The sequence below is a fragment of the Pogoniulus pusillus genome, chromosome 8, assembly GCF_015220805.1.
Source record: "Pogoniulus pusillus isolate bPogPus1 chromosome 8, bPogPus1.pri, whole genome shotgun sequence".
Taxonomy (NCBI): domain Eukaryota; kingdom Metazoa; phylum Chordata; class Aves; order Piciformes; family Lybiidae; genus Pogoniulus; species Pogoniulus pusillus.
The window spans coordinates 12,503,713-12,522,391 of NC_087271.1; the positions used below are offsets into that span (position 1 = coordinate 12,503,713).

At 41.1% G+C, this 18,679-nt stretch overlaps 1 protein-coding gene across 13 annotated transcripts in view; it reads right to left on the reverse strand.

The window, feature by feature from the left end:
* PRRC2C (proline rich coiled-coil 2C) overlaps positions 1 to 18,679 on the reverse strand; it is a 76,148-nt gene that overhangs the window by 22,924 nt on the left and 34,545 nt on the right. For 9 of the 13 annotated variants that reach the window (XM_064147272.1, XM_064147271.1, XM_064147264.1 and 6 more), the window contains exons 13-23: positions 17,874 to 18,043; positions 17,034 to 17,280; positions 15,783 to 15,996; positions 12,674 to 15,034; positions 11,456 to 11,664; positions 10,712 to 10,866; positions 9,931 to 10,273; positions 9,414 to 9,499; positions 8,275 to 8,463; positions 5,465 to 5,716; positions 446 to 535 (exon numbers count right to left, since the gene is read on the reverse strand). In XM_064147272.1, coding sequence (XP_064003342.1) covers positions 446 to 535; positions 5,465 to 5,716; positions 8,275 to 8,463; positions 9,414 to 9,499; positions 9,931 to 10,273; positions 10,712 to 10,866; positions 11,456 to 11,664; positions 12,674 to 15,034; positions 15,783 to 15,996; positions 17,034 to 17,280; positions 17,874 to 18,043 — 4,316 coding nt within the window. The remainder of the gene's footprint in view (positions 1 to 445; positions 536 to 5,464; positions 5,717 to 8,274; positions 8,464 to 9,413; positions 9,500 to 9,930; positions 10,274 to 10,711; positions 10,867 to 11,455; positions 11,665 to 12,673; positions 15,035 to 15,782; positions 15,997 to 17,033; positions 17,281 to 17,873; positions 18,044 to 18,679) is intronic. The other 4 variants (XM_064147270.1, XM_064147267.1, XM_064147260.1 and 1 more) reach the window with 3 other exon arrangements.

Genomic DNA, 18,679 nt, shown 5'->3' on the forward strand with positions numbered 1-18,679 from the left:
CTGTCTGATTTCAGAAACCATTAAGCTACTCTCTTTACAAGCAGGTGCTGTAATTTCAGGCTACAGTTCAAAACTGCTTTGCTTGTAAAAGCCTTTTCCCAAACTCACCTATGCAGCTTTGCTACTGGTGCCATGTTAAAGTTTTGAGAGCTTACTTCCTCCCTTCACTGGTTTAAATTGTCCCTGGCAGTATCTCCACTTTCTGTGCTCTTTAGTACATCATGGTTGTTGAAAAAAAAAACCACGAAAATCCCTGAAGAATTCCGTAATGGACACTGAGAAAACCTAACATCCTTCAGAGTAAGACTACTGGCTAATGCACAGCTAGTTAACATGAAAGAAACCCTAGTGACTTTTTAACTGAAGGCACTACTTAGTGCATTAAAGAAGCGTGAAAATATTTTCTTGTCTTCAAAAATCAAGATGATCACTACAATAGACTTACGTTCGTCACCAAAGTCTCCTCCATTTTTGTAGTGCTAGTAGCCACTGTGTTAGGATGAGAAGAAGGTGTAGTGTAGTCTGTTACAGACTCCTGTGAAGAAAAATAATTCCATTAAAATATCTCCCTTACCTAAATGAGATTTAAATTTCTTGGACAGATGCCAGCCTCTCTAGAGAAGGAGTACACTAAGCAACAGAAGATTAGAATTTCACAGCATTTTTTTCCAGCAATCCTTGCTGCTGAATTGCTACTGAGGTCAGAAGAAATCTTGGGAGACCACAGGTTGCCTCATGATCTCACAACGTTCATCCAGAAACATGTCAAAACCCAGGCTGAAAAGCAAGAATATACAGAGCGATGTACTGCCTGGGCACTAGACATACCTGACTGTGGTGGCATAACCAATTATCTGTCACCCAAGATGCTTTAGCCATGTGTAGGCAGTTTTAGCTTATTTAAAAAGTAAAATGTATTAGTTGAAAGATTTCTGTAGCTTTAAATAAATACAGACATTTCTTGGGTAAACCTGTGACAAGCAAGGCCCTCCAGATTTAAAAGAACACGTAGGGATGATTGCAATTTGCAAACCAGTTTTCTTTCCTTGAAGTCAAGTCTCTGAAAGTCACAAGAGCTCTGTTTCCCTGGATGGTGAAGTCTACCAATTTCTGCACTGAGCAGTGATTTCAAGGAAGATAAAGACTGAAATTTCCACTCTAACTGAAGGCTTTTCTTGAAGCTTGCCACTGTTAAATGGATCTTAATGTGCTCAATGAAGAAGGCCTACTTCCACGGATCTAGCTGTAGCCAGTGACTCTTGCAGTTTTAAGTATAAACTGTCTGATCGAAGTGTTTCATTGATAATATTGCCAGCTCTCTGAAGAATTACCTACGATGCACAAAAAAGGGCACTGGTACACATGCTGAGCACTGTTCCTGTGCAGCTTGCCCTGCTTTGGCAGGGGCACTGGACTACATCTCTGGAGGTCCCTTCCAACCCCTAACATTCTGTGATTGCATTCTAGACAGGCAAACAGATGTTATCAGAACCTGATCCACAGGCTTTGTTAGATGAACAGTGTGACCCTGAATTATCCAAGATGCACTCTCCAGCAAGCACTGCAGACTCCGAAGTTTTACATGTCTGAAGTCCAGGAAAGGCTCTATCATTTTTACAGAACCAAACTCCAAGAAGAAACTGAAGGACATATTAACAGCAGGACTGTTGATGAGGGCCTGGACTTGCCAGCACAATAATTCTGAAGGTACAAACCACACCATGCTTGTTTAATCGCATCCGATTGGTACAATGATAAGCTATTTAGAAAGTGCATACTCAATTCAATGCTCAAGCCTATGCCAATGTCTTCTAAAAGAGCAATTAAAGCATCAAGATACTAACTGGAAAATAACAATAAATCTTCATTAAAAGGATGAGCTCATTTTGGCAGATGAGACCGATGAGCTAAAACATAACAGGGTGAGAGAGGACACAATGTGCACATTGACTTTGTATTTACAAAGGAAATAGAATGTTTTCTCCATTCAGCTACTTCTCTCACTTGTTCAGCTGGTGAAATAGAGACATGTTTCCTGCAATCTCAAGTACCAACTACAGGTCGCACGCTTATGTTTGATTCCAATAGGCAACCTTCACTTGGGTAGAATACGGCAAGCATGCCAGGCTGCTCTAATCACAAGGTCCTTCTAATGAATTCACCTTGCTTCCTAGTATCTAAAGATGTTTTATTACATTAAGAAAGAGGAAGTTTTTAATGTAACAATATTAACATTCCTTCGAGGTTTGGATATAAGTTTTACAGGATCTCAGCACTAAAATTCCTTTCAAAAGAAATTAAATTACGACTACTGCTCGGCTTTCTCACTTTGGAAATTTACAGCACAGAAGTGCTGAAAACCAAACCGTTACATCAACTCTGATGCCCTTAGAAGTGTATGTGCAATGCTGAACCATCTTATGAATTCCACACTGAAGATGCAGGTAAGACAATGCTTTAGCTGTAAGAATGCCACTCCATAAACTGTAGGTTAGCCATCATCTTTCATTTACTAGTGCAGTAAGTCTAAGAAGCTTTTGTAATTCAGTTAAAGTGATTCTTCTATACAACTGTTTTACTGAAGAAGTAAACTGATTATAATAAGCTAGTAAGAGCAGCAACAGCAAGAGTAAGAAACTACTTACATCTTTTACCTACGAGCTATTTATACTGGAAGGAATGAAATAGGCAAACTTTCTCCAGAAAGAAGAGATCACAAAACCTGAAGTGACTTTATGAACAAAGGGACAAAGCAGAACTCAAGAGTTGACCTTGCTATAAAGAATCACATTTGTATATAGTACTAATTAGCTACTTGGTTTGATCCTGATTTATGTAAAATCACCCAAAACAGAGAGCTTGTTAGACACTCAAAACTTAATCTTAAGTACAGTGGGAATGTGGCCCTTTAGACATCATCCAAGACAGCTGTCACCAGGTACCCGTGCAAACATTTCATTGCCATGGCCACAAGCAGGTACTGATTCCTCCTGTGTTCTGAAAGCTTCAAAACTTTTGAGATGGTTATGGTAGGGAAATGTAAAGGTTAAGGTGTTTTACCGGATTCAGAGACTTACACAACATACTGTCTTTTCTCCAAAAATACTGCAACACCCAAGAGAAACAGCTGCAATCATTTTAGGGCATCATGCTTATGTTCTAATCTTAAGTATCCCACTAGTATGAGTCAATTTATATTTGTATAGTTTCTCTAAGGTAAAACATGTTTATTCTAGGATGGATGGGGTACTTCTACAAAGCTCCTGCTTCTGAAGAAGGACAGCTGGCTACACTTTAACAGACATTTAAATAATCAAATACACTACAGAAAGTGTGCCTTCCTGGAAGCTGAGCAGTAGCCTCTGAGAAGGAGGTTTGAGGGTGTCAAAAGAGAAACTATGTGGGTTTGCTAAAACTTCAACACCTGCCATTCAAAAACAGATTAGAGACGTCATTGCTTCTTCCTTCATTAATGACCAATGAAAAGAGTACAAAGATGAGAGAAAGTAGTTGCAGAAACTCCAAGGCTGGAGCACTATTCAAATCTATTTTAAGTCACTTTAAAAGGCAGGAAGACTTTTTTATTCCTGTAAAATCCAGAGGAATCTTTTCTTACCCAACAGATCTGCAGGTTGTTGGTTCAACTTTCACAGAATTAAATATAAAATACAACCATCTCTCTCCTAGAAGAAACAACTTACTGATGCCGTGGGGGCTATTCTGATAAAGGAAATAAAAAGCAAACTTTGAGACATGAATATTTAGGGCTATTATTAAATTCTTCTATTAGCAATCATTTAATGAGGGAGATATTCAGAGTTTTCATATCCAGCATAAACTGGAAAGTTTCCTTTCACTCTGGTCTTCCTTCCAGAAGAAAGAAGCTTGGTGCTTTAGTACTGTGTTAGTTCAAAAGAACTCTTGCAATCTATGTGTAACTAAGACATAAAACTCAGACTTCTTGAAGATTTCACACTTCAAAAACACTACAGAGAGGAAACTATGCTGATTTTTGTAGAGCTACTCTACATCAAGTTTAGAGTAATTCATAAAAGGTAAGTTTTGTATTCTGTATGTGGTTTAGAAGCAGCATCTCCACTTAGGAGGCCACAGGAGCCTGAAAGACAGTGAGAAACCACAAGACACAAACAAGCAGCTCTCTTACCAAATAATTCAGCAAGCTGGTGTTGATGGCTCTGCATACAAGAGCAGCACTTTATCTGTTTCTGGTATCAACAATCACCATTCACATCAATTTACAAGATGGAAACTGCCAGGAATAATGAGAAATCCCAGCAATGAATTTCCTTACACATTTGCCATTCTAGGTGAAAATCAAGTTTGTTTGTTGGAAGCAAATACTCTCCTTAACACTTCACTGAGGTAGCACCTTCTGATGAGTGACACTTTGGCAAAAAATTGCCAAAACAGTCTTGTCTTTTAACAGCAGGTGACAAAGATGATTTGTGAGTGACCTGCATTTCAGGTTCTTCAACTACTGCTGTAAGTTTTGTAGAGGACTGGTTTTCCTAAAAGGCATCACAAAATTTCTGCTCTAGAGTAGGAAAATGGAGACCACAGCAGCACGCAACAAACAAGTCTGAACTCACAGAACTGCTTTACAAACATACAAGAAGCACTTTTTCCTTTTCCACAGCAGTGTAACTGTTAACTAGTAGCTAATCAACCTGCTTTGTTTCCTTACATTCAAAAGATGACAACCACAGTTATTGCTCAAGACAAGGCTGCCATGGTGAGGACAGTCCTCACACTGGTCTTCAGGCAAAAAGGAGAGCACACTTCTGTTTATATTTTCAGTCAGTGAAATGTCACTGTCTTACTGTTATGAGCTAGAAGTCAGGGGAATTCCATGCAGACAGCTATAGTAAGTCCTCAATATCCTGAAGTTCTGCAAGACATGCCTCAACAATACCCAAGCCAGCACAAGCTAACATACAGATCCTTTAGGCAGACTGAAAGAGCCTTATCCAATGCTTTAGCATATCCCTAGTTCAGAGGATTCTTTTTTCACAGAACAGCACTTGATTCACAGCTTCAGGTCATCCATGCACTCACCCAACGATAGTGCACAACAGTTCTCTGCTGAAAGTCAAGTGCTCATGTCCTGCATATATAACATATATCCCAGTTTACCCTACCTGCCTACAACCAGGCTTCAACACAACTCTCCACAGCAAGGCTCAGGACAGGCACATTCATAAGGCAGCAAAAGAATTAAAACCTTCCAAGAAGATCTCTAGACAGGGGTATGACAAATACCATGTCTCCATACCACTTTTAGAGGAACTGTTTAATTCAAGCAGTGCCAATGAGTTTCAGATCTGCTATTCTGTGGGTTCTGCCATCCTGGTAACTATCACCAGCAGATGACCCAGCGTCAATTACATCCCTGTCACCACATTTTACAAAGCAGTACTCAGCAATTTGTTAACATTTTTCTTACCTTTGTGCTTGTTCCAAACTCAGGAGCAGACACAGATATCATTGTTCCTATTTCTGTGGTCAGTTCACTTGCTGCTTTTGTTTCCTTTGTAGTGACAGGTTCCGGACTTCTGACAGAGGTGGGAGATGGCTTCTCTTGTCCCTCAGGCTCTCCCTGTTGGGCATCCTTCACTTTTCTGTTCTTTAAAGAACGTTCTTTCCCAATAGGACCAGGTTTATACTCTTTGTTTTCCACTGGACTCAAGTCTGGAAGCTAAGTTAGTGTTAACTTGTCAGTAATATCTTCCCCCCATTGTTTTATCCCACATAAATATTTTAACATGCTTAAAATAAAACTGTTGAGATCTAAGAAAGTTTTCCTGAAGAGTAAACATTTTCTAACAGAAAAATGATTTGAGACTAAGTTAGCCATATGTACATGAAGTGCACTCATTTTGAACACTGGCAATCTAAACCATTGTTTTCAAGCAATACAGGTTTTATGTGAAGCAGTAGAACTCAACTAAAATAAGATCTAGTTAAAACCTACAAAAAAACACCCCCAACAGACAGCTTGACTCACCTTACAAGAAAAACATAAACCAAAAAAGCATAGAAGGCACAAAACTTCATCTACACAGTGGTTAGTTCAATTTTCAGAGAATTGGGATTTAACAGAGCTGCAGGGAACTATAACAGAAGACTCTACCTTCCTTTGAAGGTAGATGTATCTTGATGTATGATGGATACCCAGAAAAAAAATAAAACACCTACACTCAAGTGCTCTCTTATACTGCAGACACCATGTCTGGAACAACTGTTGCAATTTAGTAGTTCCTTTTTGTGCTGCTGAATTAAAGCAGAATGAAGAGCCTTGGGGAACCTGAATGCTTTGCTGTTTAAACAGCCTTTCTGGCCGAGACTACTTAGCCCACTTCACTACAGAGAAGCACAAAAATTCCTTAAAGGCAGTTATTAAAACCCTATTCTTTAAGCTTTGACAGTGGAAAGGCAGAAGTTGCTGGTATTTTCTCCATAAATACAAACCAGCTGTTTCAGAAGTAGATGGAGACTCTTTACAATACAATGCCTCTGGAGAGAGTGGAGTTTCCCAAAGCAACCTGGTACCCTCAGAAGGTCAGCAGAGTCTAGCTTTCTGTAATATTAACTATTATGTATTTCTCTGCCTGTATGATTTTCATATTTCACAATTAAAAAAACATGAACTGCAGCTACTTTACTCTGCTCTGGTGAAATCTCACCTGGAATACTGCATCCTGTTCTGCAGAGCTCATTATAAGAGGGACATGGACCTGATAGAGGGGGTCCAGAGGAGGGTCAGAAAAATGATCAGAGCACCTCTGCTATGAGGACAGGCTGGGGGAGCAGGAGTTGTTGGGGGGATCTAATAGAAGCCTTCCAGTACCTGAAGGGGGCCTACAAGAAGGATGGAGAAAAGCTTTTTATAAAGGCCTGCAGTGACAGGATGAGGGGCAATGGGTTCAAGTTTGAAAAAAACAGACTTAGATTGGATGTTAGGAACAAGTTCTTTATTATGAGGGTGGTAGAGCACTGGAACAGGTTCCCTTGGGAGGTGGTTGAGGACCCTTCCCTGGAGACATTCAAGGTGAGGCTTGAGAGGGCCCTGGGTGGCCTGGTCTAGTGGGGATGTCCCTGCTGACTGAAGGGGGCTGGACTAGATGACATCCACAGGTGCCTTCCAGCTCAGAAGATTCTATGATTCTACACCAAGTCCCTCATTTCACAGAAATTAAATCCATTCTCTGTGTGACTGCACTTTCAGATTACTTTAAAAAAAACCAAAAACCAAAACAAACCAATCCCCAAACCACCAGCACACACAAAGTGACACCAGGTCTACAAAAACAAAAGGGCTTTAATTACACCAGGACCTCTGCCAAATCTGAGATATATCAAGAGGGACTAAAACAGCTGGCTCTACTATAAGCCACCAGCGAAGTTCTCCTGCCACAACCACCTTCCTCCAGGAGTAAGAATTATAGAATGGCTTGAGCTGAAAGGCACACTAACAATTATCTAAGTCCAATCCCCCTCCCACTAGACCAGGTTGCTCAAAGCCTCATCCAGCCTGACCATAAACATTTCCAGGGATGAGGCATCTGCAACTTCTTTGGGCAACCTGTTGCAGTGTCCCACCACCCTCACAGTAAAGATCTTCTTCCTAATGCTTGATCTAAATCTACCTTACTGTAGTAAAATCATTGCCCCTTGAACCATCGCCACAGGCCCTTATAAATAGGTTTCCTATAGGTTCCCTTCAGGTATTGGAAGGCACCTATAAGGTCTCCCTAGAGCCTCCTCTCTCCAGGCTGAAGAGATCAAACTCCCTCAGCCTGTTCTCATAAGAGAGGTGCTCCAGCCCTCTGATGACCTCCATGGTCCTTTTCTGGACCCTCTCCAACAGATCCACATCCTTCTTGTGTTGGGGACTCGGCCGCACTGGATGCAGTACTCCAGGGAGATCTTGTAAGAGTAGAATCACATCTCTCGATCTGCTGGCCACAGAACTAACCAAGAAGTTGATGCCAAGTGCTAGTGATGCACAGACCAGTATGCATGGGAGTAGAAATAACAGGAATTTTTTGTTCCACTGACAAGAAAAATCACTAATCCAGATATCTGTGCACTTGAATTTGAGCCTTAAAATCTATAGCTCTAGTATTACTTGAAATCACTTCTTTGTACAGGTCTAGTCCTAACTGAATGAGTATTCTGTTTCACTATTTGCAACCTCTTTTTAATGAAACTTCTTTAAATTTAGAAGTTTGTACTAAAGAGATGACCTTTTACCTTCTGTGCTTTGATGGGGCCAGCACGAGGCTGCTTCTGTCTTTGCTCTTTTGGTTCTGGTAGCTTGTCAGCGGACTTCTCAGAAAGTACAGGGCCAACTTCATTGTCACTGCCACTAGAAGCTGGGGCTCCAAACTGAATGGTTTCAATACCAAGATCAACTCCACCTTCTTGCCCAGGCTTTGTCCCCTAGTTAAAAAGTAAACATTTAATGCATTTAAAAAAAATTCTAGATCAGTAAAGTGACACTGGTTCAGAGCACAGAATACCCTCAGCTGAAAACCACTAAAAGGGTACATTTACCTCCTGACAGCAAAAACATTATTTGCAGGAGTAAAACATGTATGAATGTACACTTCCCTCTTTCCAAGTTCCTACTGTTTACACAAGTTTAAAAGTAATGAGAAAAAAAAGACCAGTGAAGAAATAAACAAGATCAAGATGATGAACTGGCAGAGAAGGAAGTGCAATATTAAAATGTCCAGATTCAAGTTCACAAGATTCAATTCAAAAGGACTATTAAGAAATTAAAAAAGATTTTCAAATCTCCTAATGAAGCTAAAACGTTCCTCTAAGAGATATGTCATGTTCCTCTAAGAGATATGTCATGTTCCTCTAAGAGATATGTCATGTTCTTACATTTTAAAACAAAGTAAAGACCAAAAAAAAAAGGAAACAAAATCAGGGGACTTAAACCATAAACTATAGGGTTATGCTAACTCCATGGGGCAAAGACCTAATATAGCTAGAAAGCATCTACTGCTTTCTATGTCTCTAAGAGGGGATATTTGGTTCTTTGGAGACATGATGTTTCTGCCTACATTACTGAACTCTACACCCAAGTGTCATCAGGCAAACTAGGCAGTGTTTTTACTTTAGAATGCACTGCACAACAGTAATCAGTGTGCCTGTCAACAGCTGAGTTTTTATGAAGAGAGCAGTTTTCCCATGCTCCAATGATAAAAACCAATAGTCTGTATTTTGTGAGGCTGTACTATCTCCTGACTTCAGAGAATTCTAGCTACACTAAATTTAAACTGTGTGCAAGCCTGACTAAATGAATAATCTCTATTTGATCCCAATGTGATACAATTTGGGTAGGTTTCACATACAGCTATTATTCTTCCCTTTGTTCTTACCTCTGGAGATGTAGCTGCACCAAATGATGTCAAAGGCTTGTTCCAAGCACTGACTGAAGGTGGCTGAGGTGGGCTAATGGGTCCCACTAACAAGACAAAAAGAGAGTTTTAAAAACCCTACAATGTTACTAAATGCATTCAACTAAAATTATTGATTGACTGATAATATTCTGATTAAATAAGCTTTGGTTAGAAATTGTTAACCTATTCAGTAGTCAATGTGCTCCCTACTTAGCTGGGGCAATCATATCTAGAAGCAGATTTCTGAAAGCAGTGACACCTGCTCATTCATAGTGAATGAAGAACATTAGCACAGATCACTTGGCAATACTACACTGCAAAAATCTCTTTCCAGAAGTATTCACAGGTTACAACACTGCACTTGGGAATGCTGTCCTGTATTACCTGTGCTACATACATTTGCAGGTACGAATTTAACATCAACAGTGAGCTGGCAATCAGCATTCTCTAACTATAACACTCATCCCCAAACCCAAATCCAAAAGACACCACTTACATTTTTTGGAGATGTCATTTAGAACTGCTGTAGGAGGCACCTTGTTTTCCCATAATTCAGCTCCTAGCCCATTGTTAGCCTGGGTGTTCTGCAGAATTTTGCCTGATGCTGTGTATTCTGCACTGGCTGTCCCTCCTGCTGCCTGGTTTGGTGGCTGAGCAACAGTCTGTGGCTGGCCTGGAGTTTGTGTTGGACCCGGAGGCTGTACCTGAGCTTGAGCCTGAGTTTGTGCCTGCTGTGCAGCTGCAGCTGCTGCCTGTTGCTGCTGCTTCTTGGCAAATCTGGGTGGAAGCTTGGAATTCTGACCTCGGCCTTTTTCACTTGATCCTTTCTTGGTCCAAACCTGTAAGCAGAAGCCGATTTTACTCTCAGAGATGACAGTCTGTGTGAACAACCAACTGTACATTGTACAGCAGTAAGAAGCACATAGACTAAGCCTACCTAAAAGAATTTTATTTTTCAGAGGTATTTAACTACAGGAGCAATGCTTTCTCATCCATTTTCCTATTTGAATCAAATGAAATACAAACAATAGTATACATCTTTATCCCAGTATGAAAAATGGTTTGGTTTGCCAGTTCCACCTGTCTGACAGTGTCCAATCAGAAAGTATGGAATCCTAAGGTGACCAAGTAAAAACCAATTTTATTATTAATACAACTACCTAGTTATATTTATAAGGTGAAAATACAGCTTTTTTGGGAAAAATATATTCTGCACACTTCACAGCATTCCCAGTAACGCACAGAACTCTTTCCCACTATAAATGCTGGTGTTGTACCTGCACTGTTTGTTCCTCCTTCTTTCTGCGCTCTTCATCTTGCAAGCGTTTTTGTTGCTTCTTAGACACCACTTCTGTGAAACCATCATCATTCAAGTTAGATTGGGAGTCTTCAAGTACTGTCACTTCAGGGTGATCATCAATGATCACAACACCTATAGAAAAAGGAAAGGTATAGATGCTGCTGTTTTAACATCTTCAGATGCAGCACATCAAGTCAAATCTGATTCAGTTTCCCCACAGACACAAACTGTGGCCCCAATTAAAGGTAAGCTTCTGCTTACCAATTCTTTGGCTGTTGAGTTTGAACACAAGGAGTTAAAATATTTAAGAACTGAAAAATTGGAGGTTCCTGTACTGAAATATCCAGGAAGTAAGAACTAAAACATCATAATGAATAATTAACAGCCTTCCTGAATATCAGCTGTAAGCTTATCAGTAATATACCTTCATTTATGAAGGTTAATATTAGACCATGGAGGAAAATGGTCTGGATGACTCCGTTAAGATTAGGTGAACAAAAGTGTTCTTATCCAAATATAAAACCACAGTGAGATTTGCCACCTTTTAGAGACACAGACATTGTTAATTAGATATGACAAAGGTAGCAATAGTCAAGTACACAATTATTTTGGTGTTTTTAAAAAAGAAACCACCTTTCCTTTTTGGTAAGCTTTGAAACATCTAATTCTACATGCAGGAAAGCTACCAGGATTAAAAATTCTCTGTATTAGCAATACGTACTTGCGTAATTATTGAGATCAAACTGAGATAAGGCATCCACTTTTTCCTTGGGCTTCTTTGGACCAGTCTTAGGTTCTTCTCTCTTTTTGCCACTTACATCCTTGGTGGCCTTTTGTCCTGTGGCAGTAACAGCACCATCCTCCTGATGTAAAGAGGTGCCATTGGTAGGATCAACACCAGGGACAGCTGCTGTCTGCTCTTCAAATGGTCTGTATTAGAAGAAAGACAGTAAGACAGTGCAATGGAGAGCCATGATGATGACCAGAGGACCCAAGTATCTCCCCTATGAAGAGAGACTAAGAGCCCTGGGGCTGTTTAGTCTGGAGAAAACTGAGAGGAGATCTGATCAATGTCTATAAATATCTGAGGGGTGGGTGTCAAGTGGATGGGGCCAATCTCTTTTTTGTAGTGCACAATAAGAAGACAGAGAACAATGGATACAAATTTGAACATAGAAGGTTTCACCTCAACATGAGGAGAAACTTCTTTACAGTGAGGATGACAGGGCATTAGAACAGGCTGCCCAAAGAGGCTATGGAGTCTCCTTCTCTGAAGACCTTCAAAACCTGCCTGGATGCATTCCTGTGCGGACTATTCTAGGTGATCCTGCTTTGGCCAAGGGCACTGGACTTGATCTCTGGAGGTCCCTTCCAACCTCTAACATTCTGTGATTCTATGATAAGCACAAGAATCCTACAACATAGGTTTAGGCACTCAGTGAAGTCCTGCCTCCCACTCAGACTACTGTACATTTTGGCTACAGAAGAACAGGCAAATAGTAACATTATGTAATTACAAGTTCCAGCTTTAGCACATAGAGAAAAGTTATGTCTCAATGCAAGTATTTCGCAACTTCGTCACTTCTTAGGTGCTTCATCCAAGAATATAAGAAGCCAAATGCAGTGTGGCAATCTACATATTGAACTGCAAGTCTGCTCACCTGAAGATTTCAGCTTGCATCTAGCTATTGAGAAATGTCTCGACTCTGAGAAACAGCACTATTTGTTTTCAAATCAGGCTTTTTTTAACACTATGCATACATACAAGAACTTTTCTCTTACTTCTGTGTTCCATGTCTATATGTAACCAGAAAAAACAAGGAATGTGCACAGCCATAGGTGCACATGCTGCTCCAACAGGTATTAAAAATCTAAAGGAACTGCTAATGATTTTGAACCAGAAGATGACAACACTAGACTAACAGAAGCTGGTACTCACCCTCTTTTTCCACTTCTAGGTGGAGGCCCACTCCGCCTTTCACTTCTAGGCCCTGAGAAGTTCCTCCCTGGTTTAGCTGGCCCATTGTTGCCACGTCGGTTTTGACGGTCTATTCCAGGCCGCTGACTAGAAAAACTTCTCTTGGCTATTTCCCTTTTTGGAACTCCAGTGTTTTCTCCTGCCTTTGCAACCACCTGTGCTGCTACATCCGCTGTTTTTTTCTCATCCCTTTCCCGCCTCTCATTGAAGTCGCTGCTTTCTGAGGCTGTTTCCCACTCTTCATTTGCCTGATCGGAAGAGTTCTGGTTGGACAAGTCTGGGGTCTTACTTCCTGACACATCCAGTGCAGCGTTGGAGGGCTCATTAACTGCATTATTAACTGTGGCACTTGTTGACGAACTGGTGACCATCTCATTTATCTTTGACGCGGCCTCTCTCTCTTTCAGGCGCCTGAAGCGTGGTGGCTTATCTTGCCTTGGAGGCCGAGCAGGCCTTTGTCTTCGTGGCCTCTCTCTATTTGGATCAAACTTTCTCTCAAATTTTGGAGGTCTTTTATCAACTGGTACAGGACCATAATGTTCATTTCTTCTTGGAGGCTCCCCATCTTCTGGTTTAATGATCTCTGTCTGCCTAGGGTTCCACTGATTGTCTCTGTAGGCTGGTCTCCTTATCGTAGATGGACGTGGAGGACGCCCAGCAGGATCTCTGCCACCACGTCTATACATTCCCCCTCTGCCTCGTCTAGAAGGCTCCCCTTTAGGAAGAAATCCTGGTTTGGGTTTGTTTTCATCATCTCTTATATAAGTTTTTTCTAGGGTTCTGTTGTCTACTCTGATGCTGTTTTCAGGTTTGAATGACAGGGGCTTTTGAGGCTTCTTGCCATCAGCTCTCTCTTCTCTTTTTGGGTGCTTGCCTTTGATTAGACTGTCTTTATCAGAAAGCAGCGTGTCGCTTGCACTTTCGTGAACTTCGCTGTCAGAATCTGTCTCTGAACCATGCTGTCGCCGCCGTTTCGGAATTACTTCAAAGTCAGAACTCTCACTACGAGTTTCACTCTCTTCTCTTTGCCTAACAGGCCCTGAAGGCACATGGTCTGATCTAGGCTTAGGATCCCTGTAGTGCGGGTACTCTCTGTTGTGGCCTCTACTACCCCGACCACGTCCTCCATAAGAACCCCTGTAGCTACGACCTCTAGAATAATACTCCCCACGACCTCTGCCTCTATAGCCCTGATCTGGGAACCAGTCTCTATCTCTAGCCTCTTTCCAGTATGTCCTAGGTGGTAAGCCAGGCTCTCTTTTTACTGGTCTGGTTTCTAAGCGCGGTTTCTCTACAACCTCCTTGTTAACTGCCTTCTCAGTCTGCTTTTCTTCCTTCACTGCAGTGGCTGGCTGCTGAACATGAGGCTGCTGCTGTGCTGCCGGTTGAGCAGGTGGCTGCTGCACTGCAGGGGGAAGCTGTGGAGTAGTGGGCTGGGCAGCTGGTAGCTGCTGCTGGACTGGAGGTGTGGGTGGCTGAACTGGAGCTTTAACTGCAGCCTCACTTTGACTGCTCTCCTGGCTTGCTGGTATTGGAGCAGCATCCTGGGTTATTTTCTTAGCCTGAGAAACACTGGTGGAGGTGGATGTTTCTGGCTCAGTGTGAGGCAGTGGCACTTGAGGTGCTTCCTTTTTGTCAGTTTTTTCAGACTTGCTAGCTTTTTCACCAGCTGTCTTTTCTCCTTCTTTCTCCTTCCTCTGCTCACGTTCTTCCCTCTGTTCACGCTCTTCTTTCATATCTCTAAGCACCGGTTTTTTAATAGGACCTGATCTTCTTACTGGTCTATCACCACCTTCGTCTCTCCTGCCATAACCTGGCCTAGGACCCCATCTTGTTTCAGACTTGGGCTTGAAAGTTTTTTCAGGTTTTGGTCCTTCTGATGTCCGATTACTGATCAAAATTTCTTTTTTGGGCTTAATCTCAAGTCTCTCAATTGTCTCCTTTGACTCAACAGGCCTGGTATTTAATTTAGAGATATTTGTGGCTGTCTCATTCCTCTGGTCTTCTGATTTTAGAGAATGACTTGAACCATGGGAAATGCTTCTTTTTAGTGAAGAGTGACTTTCCCCAACAGGAACCAATTCCTCTGGGGAGCTACGTGTAACTTTCTCATTTGCTCCTTCAAAATTAACTGCTGTGTTAGGTGTGTCAGTCTGGAGAGGTTGTACATCTTCCAAAGGCCTGCTTGGGAACTTTTGCACCTCCACCTCTGCCGATTCTCTGAAAAAGTCTGTCTTTGAATGCGAGTCCAACTGGTTATGTTCTACAGGATAGGCAGTGGCAGGGACAGCAACTCGTTCTTGCTCCAAGTGTGCCTCAGACCTAAGCACCCAGCAAACAAGAACATTAAGGGGTGTGTGTGGTAAATCTTATTCACAAGCAGTTATTTAAACAATTTTCTGCTTCTATGAAGGACTGATGTTATATCAAGGAAATAAGAGGTATTAATTTTCATAGTGCCAGTTGGAGAGGTCAATGTTATTCTATCCAGATTAAGAGTTGAGTGTCAAATGTACAACTAGCTTGAGGAATTTGTTATTGTTAATAACTATACATGCAATTTTAAATGGAGCCTCCAAGCTGGCAGACTACTATCACAAATATGACCAGAACACAGCACAGCAAAAAGACTTTTGGGGTTCTTTTTAGACATAGAGGGAGTGTTCCTGACCATTCATCATACAGCTAAGGTCAAAAGTGACTGTTCTGCCTTTTTTTTTGTACTTAATGCATCACTTTTGAAACCAGTATGTGAGGTTGTCTGATGTGGGGAAAGCAGACAAAGAATAGGACAACACCAACTGAAAATTCAAATATTATGGCAATTACCACTCAAAAGATTAGGTTAAGGATTCTTAACCAAGGGATAAATTGTCTTTCTACACTGCACTACAGAGCAGACATCTGCTGTTTTACACCACGGCACCAGATACATCCCCAACCACAACTCCTTTGTGATAGCAGCAATAACCTGGTCAGCTTAAACCTTGGTTTGCAATGTAAGTTACACAAACAAGCGTCTAAGTAAGATGTGGCTCAGGAAGTGTCATGCAGGAGTACGCAACCTTACCTCAAATTGTCAGGCTCTTCTAACACCTTGGGAGGAGAACTAGACTGCTGAGGTTCTGCATGGGAGTAGGGGTCTGACCCCCACATCATGCGGGGCTCTGACAAAGGAACAGGATGCTCTCTTGCTGAGCGAGCCATATGTTCAAATGAATCTGAACTTGTTGCTGATCCCTCTATCTGATCTCTTCTCATCAGTGGTTTGGGAGGCATAATTCCTGTGACACATTTAAGTTCAATGATTGAAACCAGTTTAACATTAGCAAAGAAATTTGCCTCAAGACAAAACACATCAGGAGGAAATGAACAACACTGCTCTCGCTTCCAATTTCCCTTCCTCTGTACTTTCCAGTGTTGACACTAAATCTTTGTAGTCACTGCCAGAAGACTTCAGAATGACTAAATCATATTCACCACTAGCACCTTATGCATGGACAAAAGGAAAAGCTGTCTGCTTCCAGTATAACGGGATAAACCAGGTCTGTACACTCACAAACTTGTGCATGAGGCTTCTGCTGTAAGTTCTGAATGGCAAAAGATGAAGGTACACATGGAGGGGGTGTTAGTGGTCTGTTAAGGACTCTGTCTCTTTTTTTTTTGGTAACATTTTAAAGGAATTCTACAGTTTTCAGTGTTTTTTTCTGACCCTGCCATTTCCTCTGTTCATTCTTTGCACTCATTCAGAATATCCATTACTTTCTCATTAGCTGGGTAAGCATCTTTGTTACACTACACGCCACACTTGTATTATTTATGCACAACAGCTTTCCCAATAGCAAGTCAGACGGCCATTCCACAAATTAAAAAAGACTTTAGTAGCAGAAATCTGAAGCCACCAATTTAGTAAGACTCCAGAGGTGCTAACAGACAAAGAACAAATAACAAAGTCTCATGTTTTTTAATGAGTAGTGTAGTATCAAGTTCTAATGTATAACGAAACACATATGGTAAATACACTACTTTTCTCAGTCCAGCCTCATGATAGCTTTAATACCTGCAAGGCTTATGCTGGCATTCTAACTACATCCTTAACTGTCACTAGCACACCTGTGATAAAGAAAGATATGACTACAGATAACTTTGACAAAACTACCAGATTTGCAGTATTACTAAAATGCATTTGGTCTGAAACAATGCACTTTTCTTTTTAAAAGCCTCACCTATTTGTTGTTACCCTCCACAGTGTGTTTAGGGAATGGCTTCTATTTCAGAATCGTAAAGTTCAGTAGCCACAAAAAATGCTGCCAGATGTTACCTGGATGAATAGGAGGCATATCCATTGCAGGTCTTCCGGACATCATTCGTGGGTCCATGTAAGACTGCATCATAAGCCACCGTGGGTCGAAGCCCATTGAAGCTAGATGCTGAGGATGTGGTTGCATGGGCTGGTAAAGGGGTCTGTGTTGGGGAGGTGGGACAGGGCCACTAGAAGGCTGGGAGGGAGCAGACTGTGGAAGGACACCTTGCTGTTGTTGCTGCCATTGCTGCTGTTTCATTTGCTCCTGCATAACAGAAAACAGTATTACGTGAGTCTTTGTTATGAGTAGAACTCAAATAATCCTTGCACGCAGGTACATTTATCTCCAGGACACCAAGTACTTGGAAAGTTAATTGCAAATGTCCATCAGGATCAGTAAGGAGAAAGTGAGAAAACCAGACAGGACAATTTAGGACAGCTAGTAGGTGTTCAGCTGAGAAACAGAACAACCCATACTTCATGCACGTTATTCATGCTAAGTGCTCTTCACACTACACGACTCAAGTGCAAATTACACTTGTGTCACAAATTTTTCTTTAAGGAAAAGCTGCAGAGACAATGGTTATTAGATCCCAGGTTCTGCAGGCAATGCTCTACTTCCACCAAAACTGGGCAATTCTAAAAGCTTCTCTTGCCTTCTGGTCACTGTTACAGACTTAGTAAGTGATACAAGCATTTCATGCAGAGTCATTCTTTCTAATATTATAGATGCTATAGAAGCTGGAAGCAAACAGTTTAGGCTTTTTGAAACTCCTACAGCCACATTCTTATTCAGAACATGGCAGAAGACATCAGTCTTTTAATGAGCTTCCTTACTTTAATGAACTGGTCCGTTACCTGCTGCCTCTGAAATCTTGGTGGTAACGATTTCTGGAACTGCTTAGAATAGCCTGAAGAAACAGCAGGACGAGGCTGAGCTCCTGAATCTGGCTCACTCTCGTGAGTCACCTGTGAAATTTCTTTCTCATTCCGACCGCTATCTTGTCGAATAAAAACTGCTTGATCTTCTGAAAAAAGAAAACCAATGACCAATAAAACCAATCCACACAAGGGAAAAAAGAGTGAATCTTAAAACTACAGCAATTTCACCAGAATGTCAGATAAAGAACATTGTGAGTTTAGAGAAGGCAGTCGTTTTGTTTTAGAGCAATCTTAGCTTTGAAAACCAATAAAGGCAAAACACCTTAGTAATAACCCCTCAAAACAGAATGACTGTTGTCAATGTGTCCCCATGTCCCCTTTAAACTCAAATACACTGGGTAATCAACTGCTGGTATTTTAGTAACTATTACGGGTATTTAGTAACTATTTATTAACTATTACTAAATCATGTAACTATTACATAATTTAAGAAGTGTTTTATTATCAATTATTTTATTAGCAATGCTACCATATTACATTTGAAACAACTATTTTTCTATTAAATGAGGTTTGGTTTTACAATCACGTATCCATTTAAAGGATAACACAACCTAATTAAAGCACTAACAGTGCCACAGTTCTCTTGTGGCATTTGACTTCTTGTTACAAAAAAATGTGCTAACTTTATTTATGTGTTCTTTGTGTCTGAGAGGACAGAATAGCTGAAATAATTTACACTGCTTTTTAGCAACGTGAGTTCCTGACTCTGTTAGCAAGAAAAG